This window comes from Brachyhypopomus gauderio, chromosome 3 (genome assembly GCF_052324685.1).
Source record: "Brachyhypopomus gauderio isolate BG-103 chromosome 3, BGAUD_0.2, whole genome shotgun sequence".
NCBI lineage: Eukaryota > Metazoa > Chordata > Actinopteri > Gymnotiformes > Hypopomidae > Brachyhypopomus > Brachyhypopomus gauderio.
Genome location: NC_135213.1, coordinates 27,710,717 through 27,725,568, shown reverse-complemented (window position 1 = coordinate 27,725,568; position 14,852 = coordinate 27,710,717). Strand labels below are relative to the sequence as shown.

The window sequence follows — 14,852 nt, the reverse complement described above, 5'->3', positions numbered from 1 at the left end:
AGTAACAAGCATCTTCTCCGTGTGGCAGTACTAGGAGAACGTGGTTGGTCTCTGTGTGAGCAAGGTTCCAGACAAGTCCCGAGGCTTATTCAGCCAGCCAAAACATCTAGTTTGTTTCTGCAGGCACGACCAAGTCCGAGGACCGCGCCATGCTGTTGAAGAAGTTCAACGAGGAGGGCTCACAGTTCTTCATTTTCTTGCTGAGCACCAGGGCAGGCGGCCTGGGTCTCAACCTGCAGGCAGCCGACACCGTCGTTATCTTCGACAGCGACTGGAACCCCCACCAGGTCAGACTCTGACAACGAATAGAATAAGACTAGAATAAGAGTAAATGCTGGGGCAGTGTTGATGAGTGGCCTGGAGGCGACACAACCTCTTGGCTTTTTGTGCTTGGCGGTTTCAACATCGTTATGCCATCTTTCAGTAGACAGCTGTTGCCAATTACTTATGCTATAAAAAACCCACTTGTTGTGGTTTTGAAATATTTCTGATTCGCCCTCTCGCATGCCGACATTTTTTTCCTGAAAAAAAATCAGCAAGCAAGCTTCCCCACCCTGCAATGAATACATTATTCATCCCCCACATTATTAATGTGTTAGACTATTAATGTATTAAGCCCCCTACAGCAATTAAAATGTTCAGTCCTCACAGTTATTAATGTATTAACTATCACCCCTCCATAGCAATCCATGCGTTAATGTGTAATCAAATGGTACAATTGACCTCTGCACCTCCAGGACCTGCAGGCCCAGGACCGCGCCCATCGCATCGGGCAGCAGAACGAGGTGCGTGTGCTGCGCCTCTGCACCGTCAACAGTGTGGAGGAGAAGATCCTGGCCGCCGCCAAGTACAAGCTCAACGTGGACCAGAAGGTCATCCAGGCGGGCATGTTTGACCAGAAGTCATCCAGCCACGAGCGTCGGGCCTTCCTGCAGGCCATCCTGGAGCACGAGGAACAGAACGAGGTGAGTCAGCAGCAGCGAGCACCTCCTGCACCTCCTGTTGGCACCTCCTCACAGCCCAGCAGGACCGCCGATTAACACGCTCTATTACCATTTAAACGGGGTACCAGAGACTTTTAAATCGCTGCTCTGCACAAATGAGTCACGCAAATATGTCTTGGTTCTCTGCCAAAGTGATCCTCATTTCTCTGCGGTAGATCATGGGTCCACTAGCAGCCGTGCCCAGCTACGCTCGCAGTTGTCACGCTATTGCTCAGCTTAATTAGAAAAGCTGGTAACTTTGTGCAGTGAATTTGCTGTAACTGAGGTGGTACAGCGTTGTTGCATCTTGCGGCCTGTGTGTTGAGTTGTACTGGCTCAAAACAGAATGACTGTAGGAGCCTGTTTAGTCCAAGGACAATAGATATGTAAGTACATGTATCCTCCAGGTATTGTTTTTTTTTTGTTTTTTGTTTTTTGGCATTTTGTCCTAGCCCTGATCTCAGTGGACAATGGTTTAGACAGCAGATTGCAATTGAGCTGTCGTAACCAAGACATGATGGAGCCTGCAGGTTCATTGCAGCACAACACTGCCTGATTTGACTAATGATTCCACTAATGAGTACACCTCCATGACAGAGAGTGCCATCGAATTAGGCACACCCGGGGTGCAAGGCTGGCATGAGCACCAACAGACATGGGCTGTGTTCTACTGCAGGGATAAGCACATCTGCCATATAGATCAGAGCCTGAGTGATATGTTTGAAAGAAACAGCAATACTGGCAGACCTGTCTGTCAAACAATGTCTGTCTAGACTGCCACTGTCATTAGCATTATGTTGTGAGGCTGAACATAACCCTGACCACATAAATAATTTAGCATTAATTTTTTTCCCCATTTAACTTATGCTCATCCAGCAGGGGGCACATGTGTAATGTAAGCCTGCAGGTGTTGTTTCTATAATGGACTGTGGTGTGTGTTCATAGGACGCAGGAGCCACATTCATTGCTTATCACAACACCATCTGGCAAACCGAAACCCGAAAGCCTTTGAGCCGGTCAGAGGGCAGTGATTCACGTCCACGACCCACCATAAGAGGGCAGCACACAGCCGCCACTAAGCCAGCTGTCCCAGTCTGATTATTTCCATTGGAAAGGGTTGACAGGGTTAAAAAGGACTCAAATATTTGTATGTGCCTACCAGGGGAAGTTGCTGTCATGTTTTGTTTTATTCATTACCAAAAATTTGCCCATTGATTTTATGGATGGATCACTATGGTGTGAGGTGCTGCCTTCCTGGTTCAAGCACACTTAGAATATCACCTTTAAAAAATGTAACGACGTGGTAACAGTAAGTTAATAAGATAGGTTGTCGTTTCCACTCGTAAGCCACAAGATCGTCTACATCGTCAATGTTAGAGAATGCTGCAAAGCACCTTAAATATGCTGTTGTTTTTGATTAGCGTCAAAAGTTATTGATTATTGTTTTGGTTAAAACAATTTTGTTTGATTGTCTGATCAGTTGTTTAATTGTGTGTGTTTGCTTTCATGTGTGTGATTCCAAAATCAGGAAGAGGATGAAGTGCCAGATGACGAGACCCTAAACCAAATGATCGCGCGCAACGAGGACGAGTTTGAACTTTTCATGGTAGGTACTGCATGGCGGTAAGACCCTCTTAAGCTCACATCACTGGTTTAATGCGCTTCTGAGACTGGCGAGGACATGGTGGGCATTGTCGTCCTCTCCCCCAGCGCATGGACCTGGACCGGAGGCGTGAGGACGCGCGCAACCCGAAACGTCGCCCCCGCCTGATGGAGGAGGACGAGCTGCCGGCCTGGATCATCAAAGACGACGCTGAGGTGGAGCGGCTCACCTGCGAGGAGGAGGAGGAGAAGATCTTCGGCCGGGGCTCCCGCCACCGCCGCGATGTGGACTACAGCGACACGCTGACCGAGAAACAGTGGCTGCGGGTCAGTTGTACAAGCTGTTATACTTTTACCCAGTGCCCTCGTGCCTTTCGCCAGCCGAATTCACTTTGTATGATGCAGTTGGCTGCTGTGGCACTAGGTTGTTCTGGAAACACAAAGTCCCTGACTGAGCATAGAGGCTATAAGCTTATCTAGCATACAGTATAAGCTTAGCATTGCATTCAGTTGCATTCAACAAATACAATATTCTGAATGTTTTTCAACATCATTGTTTCTGTGTGCCAAGGGCAATGGAGTCCAAGGTTAGAAATGGTCAGGTTGACTGTATTTCACACTCTGTGACCTCTTTCACACTCAACTCTTCATTACATTTAATGAACTTCATTAGGTGTTGCAGGTAGTCAGTGTTGTTACTGTCGTTTTGTACTGTTACTTATCCTGTTTAACTTTTTAACATTTTTCGTCATTGCCTGAGCATCTGTGCTGCAACTCGGCACACTGATCTGAAGCCTCAACCAGCTGGCGCTAGTCAGGATGACACCAGCACTGCTGCCCTGCACCCCATAATCCCCCCGCCTGGGATCCCCCGTCACGCCAAGCAAGCTGTCTCATGTCATTTCTCAGGCTGTAACTCTGAAACTCAAATGTATTTTATTCACTGGGCGGATTATTGACATAGCCAAACCAAGAAGACATTATTTAAAAATTACTAGTATTACTTAGAGCTCCAATCAGCATTTTGTTCCTTTGTTTTAAGATTGACATACAGCACAAAAGCTAAATAGTCACTTAAATTCCCATTAATTAATTTGTGAATTCTGCAGTCACAGGGTTCAGGCTCCAGCACATGTACTTAATTAATACTGAAGGTCAGGCACCAATTGTCATGATAGATGAATTATGTGCTGGAATTCTCAGGGCAATTATAAAAGATTAAAAGTGATGTATTGGATGAAGGTAAAAGATTGCATCAGCTGGTTTTGGGAGACATCGGCACCTTTCTGTGCTTTTGCACAGATTTGAATTTGAACACTTTTTTAATGAGTTTCTTTTCAATTAGAGATGGCAGACAGTTGTAGAACACACTGGGAGACTCTGAAAGTGCCGTGCATGTGTGATTGTAAGGCATCAACTCTGCTGAGGCCTGTCTGGTTTTTATTTATTTATTTCCCTTCACAACAAAGCTCCCAGCTCATTTGAACTCATCAGACATGTGTCTGCTCTAGCAGTGGCAGGGGGATAACGTTGCATCCACTCGGCTTGAGTCGAACAGAAGCACTTCATGAAATAACTGTTTGATCCAGATGCCACATTCAGTATTTAAAGTGTGTCAAGGTTAAATGAAATTTGCTTACAGAGAAAAATGAAAAGGCTATACACTAATCTCACTTTAAGAATTAAGCTTCAGAATGACACATTATCAGTCACTACATACTCTCATAACCATATTTTGTTAGCATATTTGCTGACCCATCAGATTTTGTGAAAATGGTGTTGGTTCAGCATCTCACATTTGACATTAGGATGTGCTGCCCACTCTAGGGAGATTTTCATATGCTACAGACATGCATCTTAACTTGGGCCATCACTTTTCACTTATTATTACAATCAGGTCAATCAGTGTAGGTCAGAATAGCAACAGAGCTCCTAAGGGGCTTCATACTCCAGTGATATAATCAGACACACTTAATTCTGTAATTCCATCATCCCTGGGGATGCAGCAGCTAAATTTAATGTGGGAATGCTGGCAATGACACTCACAATGGGAATTGACCACAGCATCAAATCACACATTCATTGTGGTGCAGGGTGGCCTAATCAGTGAGATTTGCATTTACTGTTCTGATGGACTGTTCTGATGGACTGTCTTTTATCTGTTCACCACATAAGAATATGAGTTGCTTGACATATTTGGCTGTCTGGTAAACCGTTATTTATAATATAACTGAAAATCTAAATCTGAGCTCATTTTCAAAAAAATAGTTTGTGACTCTTCTTGCACTCAATACTTTCAGTGCCTGGCCACCGGAAATCGTTGAGCTTGTGACATCTAAGTGGCCTACCTACCTTTTCTGTCCTGCAGGCGATCGAAGACGGCAACCTGGAGGAGATGGAGGAGGAGATCCGACTGAAGAAACGCAAGCGGCGGAGGCACGTGGACAAAGGCGGTCGCCGTGACGACAGCGAGAAGTCCAAGAAAAGGAGGGGCCGTCCCCCAGCCGAGAAGCTCTCGCCCAACCCCCCCAAACTCACCAAGCAGATGAGCGCCATCGTCGACACCGTCATTAACTACCGAGACGGGTAAGCGTCTGCATCCTTCCACAGTTATGAAGCTTAACTTCGAACACACTGAAATGAGTTTTTGACTGTCAAATGTAACTTGTCCCTTCTAAATGCACTGAGATCAGTACTATGTATGTCATGGATTTATATTTTTACTTGACCTAATGTAAAAATGCCATGGGTTCATGGTATGACATTATAAAAGTGAAGATAAAAAGGAAATTTGTATAAACATTTTTAATTATGCTCAAACTATCTATAAGCTATATATAAAATACATGTGGATACATGTTTTACATAGACCCAGGTAAATCAGACATCAAAATGTATTGCTCATAACACAAGCATTTTATTTTCTGACCTTTCAGTGACATTTTGAACTGGTGCAGGTAAAAAAAAAAGGCTTTGACTGGAAAGGTCCCAGAAAACCCAGAATTACATGGTCAAAAAAGGGGACATTGTTTAATGTTGTGAGTAAACAACACTAAACCTGTTGTGAAAAGTATTATATCACACACAGCATGCAGCAGGAAAACTATGGCTAAGTACAGCAAATTTAGTTGTTCTGTTTTATGGCTAAATGAGTTCTGAAATTAGTGGATTCCTATGGGAGGATGACGGGATGATTGAAAGGACAGAAGGGGTGGATAGACACACGGCTTCAGAATGAAGAGCATTATGGTGACTGGACCTAGTAGTCCAAACAGAACAGCATATTTAGTTGTCCTGTCTTCAGCAGTTATAAAAATCAACAGATTCACACATTTAGTAATATGATAGCAGCCTTAACTCTCTCTCTCTCTCTCTCTCTCTCTCTCTCTCTCTCTCTATACATATATATATATATATATATATATATATATATATATATATATATATATATATATATATATATATATATATATATATAATGTTGGTGGCTATAGCATATAAAGCAGTAATTTAAAAATTTAAATTTAAAATTTAAAAATCAAAGTAAAAAAGCAAGGGATGAAAAAGAAATGATAAAATAGTGATAAAGGGGTGAAAAGTAGAGGAGTGATTTCTATCACTCCACATACCATACACAGTAAATGTGGTGGAGTGGTGGAATTATCTTGAAATTTGACAAAAGAAAAGCAGGAAAATGTCCCTTGTAATTTTATGGGGAAAAGTGGTTGCATAGAGGAAAGAAAAAGTTATAGAAGCAAGAGATATAAAAGCATAAAGAACTCTGTTGTACCAGATGAAGGTTAGGTGGTTCTCGCTAGACAAAACAGCATTCTAATTTTTGTGCTGGAAGAATCAGAATCAGAAAAAGTGTTATTGCCATTGTCAGTGAACAGGGTTCGCAGACTAGGAATTTGCTTCGGCATGAAGGTGCAACATAAAAACAAGTAATAATAATAAGGGAATATAAATAGAATGAATAAAATGAATAAAAGATTAATAAAAATACAGAGGGCAATGTGCAACAACAATACTATATACTGTATAGTATATATATACTATATAGTATATATATACTGTATACTATATAAGAAGAAGAAATAATAAAACAGGAAGTTAATTACTGGCTGAAATTCCAATATGGAACCAATAAATTAAATATTTTCCTTATCGGCAAATAATATATTGTCTGCCAATATATTGCACACCTGTGCTAAGATCCCTTTCAGAGAACTCATCACTCACACTGGTGGCTGGAATGCAAAGTATTGAATGTGTCACATCTGCTAAGAGTGGCGTTTCAAATCACTAATAACCAATGCTATACCTGCAGAAGCAGATCACATCAAGTACTGTATGCCTATATAACAGTTGTTAGTTGCACTAGATGTGAGAAAAGGAGAACAATTTCATGTTTTTCTGAGATATTCGAGAGATGGAGTATGAGACGGGGTGTGTGTGTGTGTGTGTGTGTGTGTGTGTGTGTGTGTGTGTGTGTGTGTGCGTGCGTGCGTGCGTGCGTGCGTGCGTGCGTGCGTGTGTGTGTGTGTGTGTGAGTGGGTGAGAGAGAAAGAGAGAGAGAGAGAGAGAGAGAGAGAGGGTTGGATGTCACAGGAATATTTTGCAGGGCAGCAGGCAGGCTGCAGGAAAAGTCAATAATCCTGTATAGATAGCTAAAAAAAATGTTTTCCATAAAATCTTGTATATTGTCAGTATATCACACTTGTGATGAGAAGTAATAACCAGCGCAGTGATGTGCAGCTCTGCCAGAGAGCTATCTCCATCAACTGTAAGCCATAGACTAGATAGAAGCTTTAGTTACTGTCAGCATTTTCATGTTCTTCTGTGCATTTGATAGCTGTCATGTAACATAACATTATAAACATGCTAGGAACAGGAACAGATTTAACAAAGGGTTTACAGCAGTAACAGATTACAGAACCAAAAGATGTTTTCTAGTGCAGTCTGTGGAGAAACAGAGGTGCCCTAGCATGATTTAGGAGTCCGGAGGGCACTGGGGATCTTATGGGAAGACCTACGGAATGTTTAAAAGAGCCCCAATCGAGGCGGCCTCAGGGGAGAATCCCACGTGTGACTTAGCCTGACACCAGCGCAGCGTTGCTCGGACAACCCAGAGCTCCTTGCATCTTATTTGTACACCCAGATCGTACAAACAATCTTTGCCAGAAACATCAGGAAGCGGGAAGGCCTTACTTCTGCACTGTCACGCCCAGAGCCGTCCTACTGCTCTGGGACTCGGGGCCTTTCCTTTTTTCTGGGGTCCCATCACTCATGTGGTTGATTAGTTGTGGCTCCCACTGCTACCCCATGTCTCCGAGCACACACCACACATCCAAATAGCCTTGATGTCCATTGTCCTCCATTCTACATGGCTATATCCAAGCAGACAGCCCACATCAGTGGCAGCAAAAGTATTCTGGCAGATTTCCGGCATGTTTTTACCTTCCTGAATATTACACCGGGCTCTTGTGGTAAAGATATTGGTCAGTGCTACTCTCTACGGAGGACGAAGTCTGAAGTTATTACAGCTGACAACATGACGCATCTGTCAATATCTTTGTGAGACAACAATCTCCCTGCAGTCAGTTCACTGCCAGCACTGGTCAACAACAGGACTGGACAAAATGTTTCTGACTGTTCCATTGATTTGCCCCTTCATAATATTTGGAGGTGGTCTCACATGGGCTTAAGTGGCCCTCACTCCAGCTTCCATTTACAGTAACTGTTATATCTGCTGTTTTCACTGAATTGTTCACAAGGGCCATGGAGCTTAAAGTATCCACTTAAAGTTTAAGCCATGTGAAATAAAATAAAAGACTGTGCTTATTTTATATATATATGGGTTGCAAATATAATTCCTATATATATATACACACATTAAATCATAATATTTTTTTAGATTATGTCTCTCACGGTGGACATGCACCTACGATGAACATTTCAGACCCCTCCATGATTTCTAAGTGTTAGAACTTGCAAAGTCGCAGGGTCTTCAAATACTTATTTTCCTCACTGTATATATTTGGAAACAGAGGTCCTTCATCAGCTGTGTAAGCAAATTGTTTCTGCTTTAATAGGAGGAGGAACCACCAATACAGTATAAATATATTTATACATATACTCATACAGTATATATATGAAGAAGATTTTAGGTAGGTAACTGCGGTGTACTTGGGTAAGATATGTAGAGATGTTAAAATTATAGTAAAAACACAAAGTTTCCAGAGAAACGGGACGTTTCGGACAGCGGCCCTTCATCAGCTGTGCAAGCAAAGTGCTTATGCTGTAAAAGACATTTTTATATTAAAAGATGCTCTTTGTCTGCCATTACAGGTCTGGACGCCAGCTCAGTGGGGTCTTTGTCCAATTGCCCTCTCGGAAAGAGCTCCCGGAGTACTACGAGCTGATAAGGAAACCGGTGGACTTCAAGAAGATCAAGGTAAGAGCCCAAGCCCCATCCCTTGGAGATAGCCTAAATAACCATAAACAATAACGTGATAAAGTTGGATGGAGAATTGAGCAGAGATACCACACTGTCACACACATTGCTTGATTGCTTGATTGCCTTGAGTGGCAATTTCATTTCTCAGGGCAGAAAATAACAAGATTAGCCTGGCATGAAAATAGGGTTTTCAGCCTACAATGGGACATTTGATAATACCAATTTCTTACATATTGCTGAGTCATGTTTAACTTCGATGGCAACTCTATGGTCATCTGGAGGAGTGCTTTGTGGGTCTCAGACATGCTGTTGTGTTTTCACAGGAGAGAGTGCGTAACCATAAGTACAGGAGCCTGGGTGACTTGGAGAAGGATGTAATGCTACTTTGTCATAATGCTCAGACCTACAATCTTGAGGGTTCTCAGGTGAGTAAGTGAAAGCATGTAATGTCTGCTACTATTATCATAATTGGATGTATATATTTGGAGAGCATGTCTATGGAATAAATATGACTTTGCATTATTTTAATCTCCTTGAAATGCCTATTATGAATTCATAAAGACAGCAAGGTTGTAAACAACCAAATAGCTTTCCTCACCCCCAGCATGCACATACTGAGATGTTACAGATTCGAAACATTTAGACAGACGGGAGTTTGAGAACCTTTGCCATGAGGCATTTGTGTGAGACTCTTTCAAACCAAAGAGCACAACTGGATTTGAAGTCTGTGGAGATGTTTGTGTGGGCTAACATTTCTTTGCATTTATGTGTGGATTACTGTAAACTTCTCAAGTGTTTTGCCCAAAAGAGGGAGATTATGAGCCAAGCTCCTCCTCTCTGTAACTGATTCCATCATTCTGTCTGCACTGAAATAGGAACATCTGAAGAGAATGACAATATTTTCCACATTCCTTGCAAACAATATTCCAAACATCAGTTCTGGTCAGCCTTCTTATAGACACAGAACACTTCTCAAAAAATATGTATTCCTTTCATTTTTTCTTTTTGAAATGTCAGTTCAGCTTAGTAAAACGTTGTGATGGCAAATTGCTTTCCAGAATGCTGATTAATTATTCTAATGCCAGATTCTTCATTAGGTAGTGAACTACCTCTTCATCCCCAGGTTTAACATTTATAATTCAAGTCTTTTCTTTAGCTTTATATACTACAGAAAATGTGGGTGTGGCTTTTCCAAACTCAGCACTTCATAAACCTTGTTTTCTGTAGTCATATCCCAATATGACCCAATAAAACTGAAACTAACACTTTTACGTTATAACACACCGTGTTTCCTGTGACTGTGCAGTGAGAGCTTAGCTGTCATGTCTGCTGTCTTCAGATCTACGAGGACTCCATTGTGCTGCAGTCTGTCTTCAAAAGCGCCAGGCAGAAGATCGCTAAAGAAGAGAGCGAGGATGACAGCAATGAGGAGGATGACGAAGATGAGGAGTCGGAGTCCGAATGTAAGACATGACATGGCCCTGTGTTTACACCTTACAGGCAAAGGTTGTGTAAAGAATCCCTCACCAAAGTGCTGCGTCGTGTTCACAGCTGGATGAGCAGGTGCGCTTGCCATGCTCAGCTCTAGCAGATGCAGAAACGTTTTTACAAGATAATCAACACCTGTGTAGCAAAAAAACTGGGCCTCCTGCATTTTCACATTCTTAAATGGAAACATGTCACTATGCCAACATCAGTGGTGAAAGCTGCAAAAGAAAAAAAGGAAAACAAAAACTTGTCATTTACATATGAGGTCCATAATGTCACAAACATGGAGATGATGTCATTTAATTCGATTCAATTAGAAAACACACTAAGCAAAGGGTGTTGAGGAGGAGATGGATGAGTTTGTACCGCTCAGGTGATGATGCACTGCAGCCCTCAGGAAGAAGGATGAAGAAAAAATTTATATATATATATATATATATATATATATATATATATATATATATATATATATATATATATATATATATATATATATATACACACACACACACACACACACACACACACACACACACACACACACAGGACAACTGGTTAAATTGGATTGGTGGTTCCAGGGAAAAAAGGATAAACTCAGTAATCATTTGTAGCTAACATAAAAGCCTGACACTGCAGTGAGGTGAGGAGTAAGGTGTGTGTGAAGATGCACGAGATTTAATGAGAAGTTGTTCTCCCCTGTGAGCACAGTCCTTGTTCAATCTTTTCATTATGGTAGATGTTACCAAGTGCAATCAGCAGATCCTAACCTTTCATTCCCAGGTTCTTTGTCTCATTCTGTGTAACTTGTAATGCGTTCTTGGCCGAGTGTCTGTGTGACCCGTGTTCCTCTGTGATGCCAGCTAAGTCTGTGAAGGTGAGGATCCGGCTGAGCAGGCATGAGGAACGCGGCCAGGACAAGAGCAGGAAGCGGTCAAGCCGCGCCAAGGCAAAGCCCGTGGTCAGCGACGACGACAGCGACGAGGAACCTGAAGAAAACGTAGGTCCAAGCTCAGAATTGTGCTCTTCCCAGCAGGTCTCTTTAAACCTCTCTTTAAAGCCTCTCTCTGAAATATGCAAATGAGACCTAAAAACCACAAATCACAATTCACCACTTCAGCACTTATCAAACTTGTCGGAGTTCAGCTGATCAGTTTGAACAGAAACAAATGTCATGTAATACCAACAAGGCTATAGAATTACAAAACTAAGCAAAGTTTACAACAACAGAGTTTTAAAGTAGGAGCAGAAGATACAGAAGGGGGGGGTGGCTGGAGCCAATCCCAGCATCACCAGGTGAAGGCAGTGTACACTATGGGCAGGTCGCCAGTCCACCACATGGCCAACACACACACGTACACACCTATGAGCAATTTAGAGTGACCGATCAACGCATGTCTTGGGACTATGGGAGGAAACCAGAGTACCTGGGGAAAACCCACACAAGCACAGGAAGAACACGCAAACTCCACACAACCTCCACACCTGGACTGGGAATCGAATCCAAACCCCCATTGTTGTGTGACGGCAGTGCTACCCACCACATTTCCAATATTAAACATTGTTTTATAATAATAAAAAAATACTCTAAGCTGGATTTCTAAATGCCTTTCATGTACGCTATCTATGTAAGATCTTGCTCATTAAGCTTTGGATGCAGGTTCTGATTAGCATAAATATTTCGTTGGTTTGTTATGTGTTCTTCCCCCTCTTTTCACATTTTTCTCTCATCTCTATCTCCTCACGATGATCCTCATCATATATTCTGTCGGTTTCGCTTTAAGTGAAGTTCATGCGCTTAAAATAAATAAACTCATCTAATGTTACTGTCAATGATACACTTATCAGAGATTAAAAAAAATTAAAGGACATCTTGGGAATCAGCCCACAGAGAGCCCACAGAGAGCCCACAGATAGTCCTGATGCTGTTTCAGTGGCAGACAGTTACTAGGTGTCAGACATCACTCTCACGGCCTGGACTGGGAATCGAATCCAGACCCCCATTGTTGTGTGACGACAGTGCTAACCACCACATCGTCAATGTTAAACATTGTTTTATAATAAAAAAAAATAACTTACTCTAAGCTGTATTTTTAAATGCCTTTCATGTACGCTATGTAAGATCTTGCTCATTAAGCTTTGGAAGCAGGTTCTGATTAGCATAAGGATTCCGTTTCGGTTTGTTATGTGCTCTTCCCCCTCTTTTCACACTTTTCTCTCATCTCTGTCTCCTCTGCTGCAGTTAACAAGGAAAATGTAAGTTTCTCCTGTCTGTAATTCCACAGTCCACTAACACATCACTTTCCTGCATTGACCCAGTCAGGTCAGCTTTAGTCAGAATGTCAGGCTTCGTGTAGCACCAGGGACAGGCAGTGGTGGCCTGTCTCGTTAGCCAGGAGCAAGCCAGTTTCTCCCGCATGTAACGAGTCTCCTCGGGCCACTTGTCAATCGTGTGGGAGGGCCACCACTCGATCTCACCTTCTCCATAATGGTGTGTTCACAGGAGCAGTCCGAGGGCAGCCGCACTGAAGATGAGTGACGACGATGAGAACAGCTAAACAGTGCAGCCGTTCCTGCACCTCACTCTATCTTTCTCTTATTTTGTCTTTTTGTTGATTGCCGTCGTCTCCTCTGTGCTCCACATGGTCCCTGGCCAGCTGGTTCGAGCAGGGGTCGCTGACCATATAATTTTTTTTGAACGCATGCTTTGTCTGGGTCTGTTTTTCTGACCATTTCCCGGATGCAGTAGGCACTCAATTTGCACAGGGGGTATGAGGCGTTTCACCCTCCTCTCCCAGTGTACCAATTCTGTGTGCCAATGTATTTTACTCTTATGCAATCTTTTACATATTTTACATATTTCGAACAGAAATACCACATTTATGCGTGGGTTGAGAGGGGATGGAAAAATGCTTCATATTTCATGAATAAGCTATCAAGATTTTTATCAGAACGTTTTTATCTAATATTCTAGATGCTCATGGTCAAACCAAGGTCTTTGTATTTCATATATTCGGTCGGTTTCGCTTTAAGTGAAGTTCATGCGCTTAAAATAAATAAACGCATCTAATGTTACTGTCAATGATACACTTATCAGAGATTTTTAAAAATTACATCTCGGGAATCAGCCCACAGAGAGCCCACAGATAGCCCTGATGCTGTTTGAGTGGTAGACAGTTACTGTGTGTCAGACATCACTCTCTTCTCTCATGTGTGTTTAATAGCAACTCTTAACAGCTACATATTTTTATATTCTCTTATTAAATATTTTATTTTCAGATCATATTTTTGGGGGGGTGTCTGAATATGAACTATTTTGAAGTTGAATGCAATAGCTTTTTTAAATGTTAATGAGCTTCCATTTAGCAGTATTAGTGTGTCTGTTAAGGCCTGTCTTGTGCAGATCTCTGTATGCCCTGTGCCTGTTTTCTTTCCTAAAATGACATAATCTTGCTTTCTTTGCACAATGTCTTTGTGGTTGTATCTCATAGCCCAAAGTAAATAAATGTCATAGATTCTGAATGGTCTAAAATGTCTTTGTTATTGTGCAATTATCTATGCATTTATTTTTAGAATTCTGATGCATCTTTATGCTACAGATGCTGTTTTGATACATTTTCCAATGATAGATATTGAAATTGTCAATTGTGATTTTTACCCCAATCAAAATTTGTCCTCCACATTTACCCATTTGTGCAGTGATACTAGGGGGCTGTGGTGTATACAGACCCAGAGCAGTAGGTAGCCCTAGCCCGGCACTCAGGGAGCAGTTGGGTTGGGTTTGGGTGCCTTGCTCAAGGGCACCTCAATCATGGCCTCGGGCCTGGGAATTGAGCCCATGACCCTCCAGTCACAAGACCAGTTCCCTAAACACCAGGCCATGACTGACATTTTAACCCTTAATGACCTGGGGGAGGTATTCTCAAAGTTGGGTGCTAGGGGATAGGAGACCAACCTGCAGTCCTAACTTGGATCAGGCTCTCCCAGAGATCAAATCGCCTCTTGGGCTGCTTGAGCTGTGCACCACTAAGCCAGTTCTGTGTGAGTTCATATCTATCAGTGCCGGGCTGTTTAGATAGTTGTAACCCTCTCCAGAAATATATAAATTAGACCATAATCCTCTGCTCTAAGCCAGAGATGTCAACTGGAAAATCATGCGGCATGGAGTGCTTGTTATTCCTCTGTATCCTTTTGGAGCAAAGGGCCCGGCTGTCAATGTTGTTAATGACGGTTGTGCTCGTTTTTCTGAAAGAACGCCTCTTTGGATTGATGAAAGTTGAATGAAAGCACCAGGTGGTGTCGATTTTTGGAAGTACTGGTAC

General features: G+C 42.3%; 1 protein-coding gene across 3 annotated transcripts in view; it reads left to right on the top strand.

Annotated features, from left to right (window-relative positions):
* smarca2 (SWI/SNF related BAF chromatin remodeling complex subunit ATPase 2) overlaps nucleotides 1–14,052 on the top strand; it is a 41,624-nt gene extending 27,572 nt beyond the window's left edge. For all 3 annotated transcript variants that reach the window (XM_077000859.1, XM_077000858.1, XM_077000860.1), the window contains 10 exons: nucleotides 124–287; nucleotides 738–965; nucleotides 2,512–2,589; nucleotides 2,694–2,912; nucleotides 4,954–5,171; nucleotides 8,937–9,042; nucleotides 9,369–9,470; nucleotides 10,385–10,508; nucleotides 11,394–11,530; nucleotides 13,034–14,052. In XM_077000859.1, the coding sequence (XP_076856974.1) occupies nucleotides 124–287; nucleotides 738–965; nucleotides 2,512–2,589; nucleotides 2,694–2,912; nucleotides 4,954–5,171; nucleotides 8,937–9,042; nucleotides 9,369–9,470; nucleotides 10,385–10,508; nucleotides 11,394–11,530; nucleotides 13,034–13,069 (1,412 nt within the window). In that variant the 3' untranslated portion in view covers nucleotides 13,070–14,052. The remainder of the gene's footprint in view (nucleotides 1–123; nucleotides 288–737; nucleotides 966–2,511; nucleotides 2,590–2,693; nucleotides 2,913–4,953; nucleotides 5,172–8,936; nucleotides 9,043–9,368; nucleotides 9,471–10,384; nucleotides 10,509–11,393; nucleotides 11,531–13,033) is intronic.
* Nucleotides 14,053–14,852: the final 800 nt, after the last annotated feature.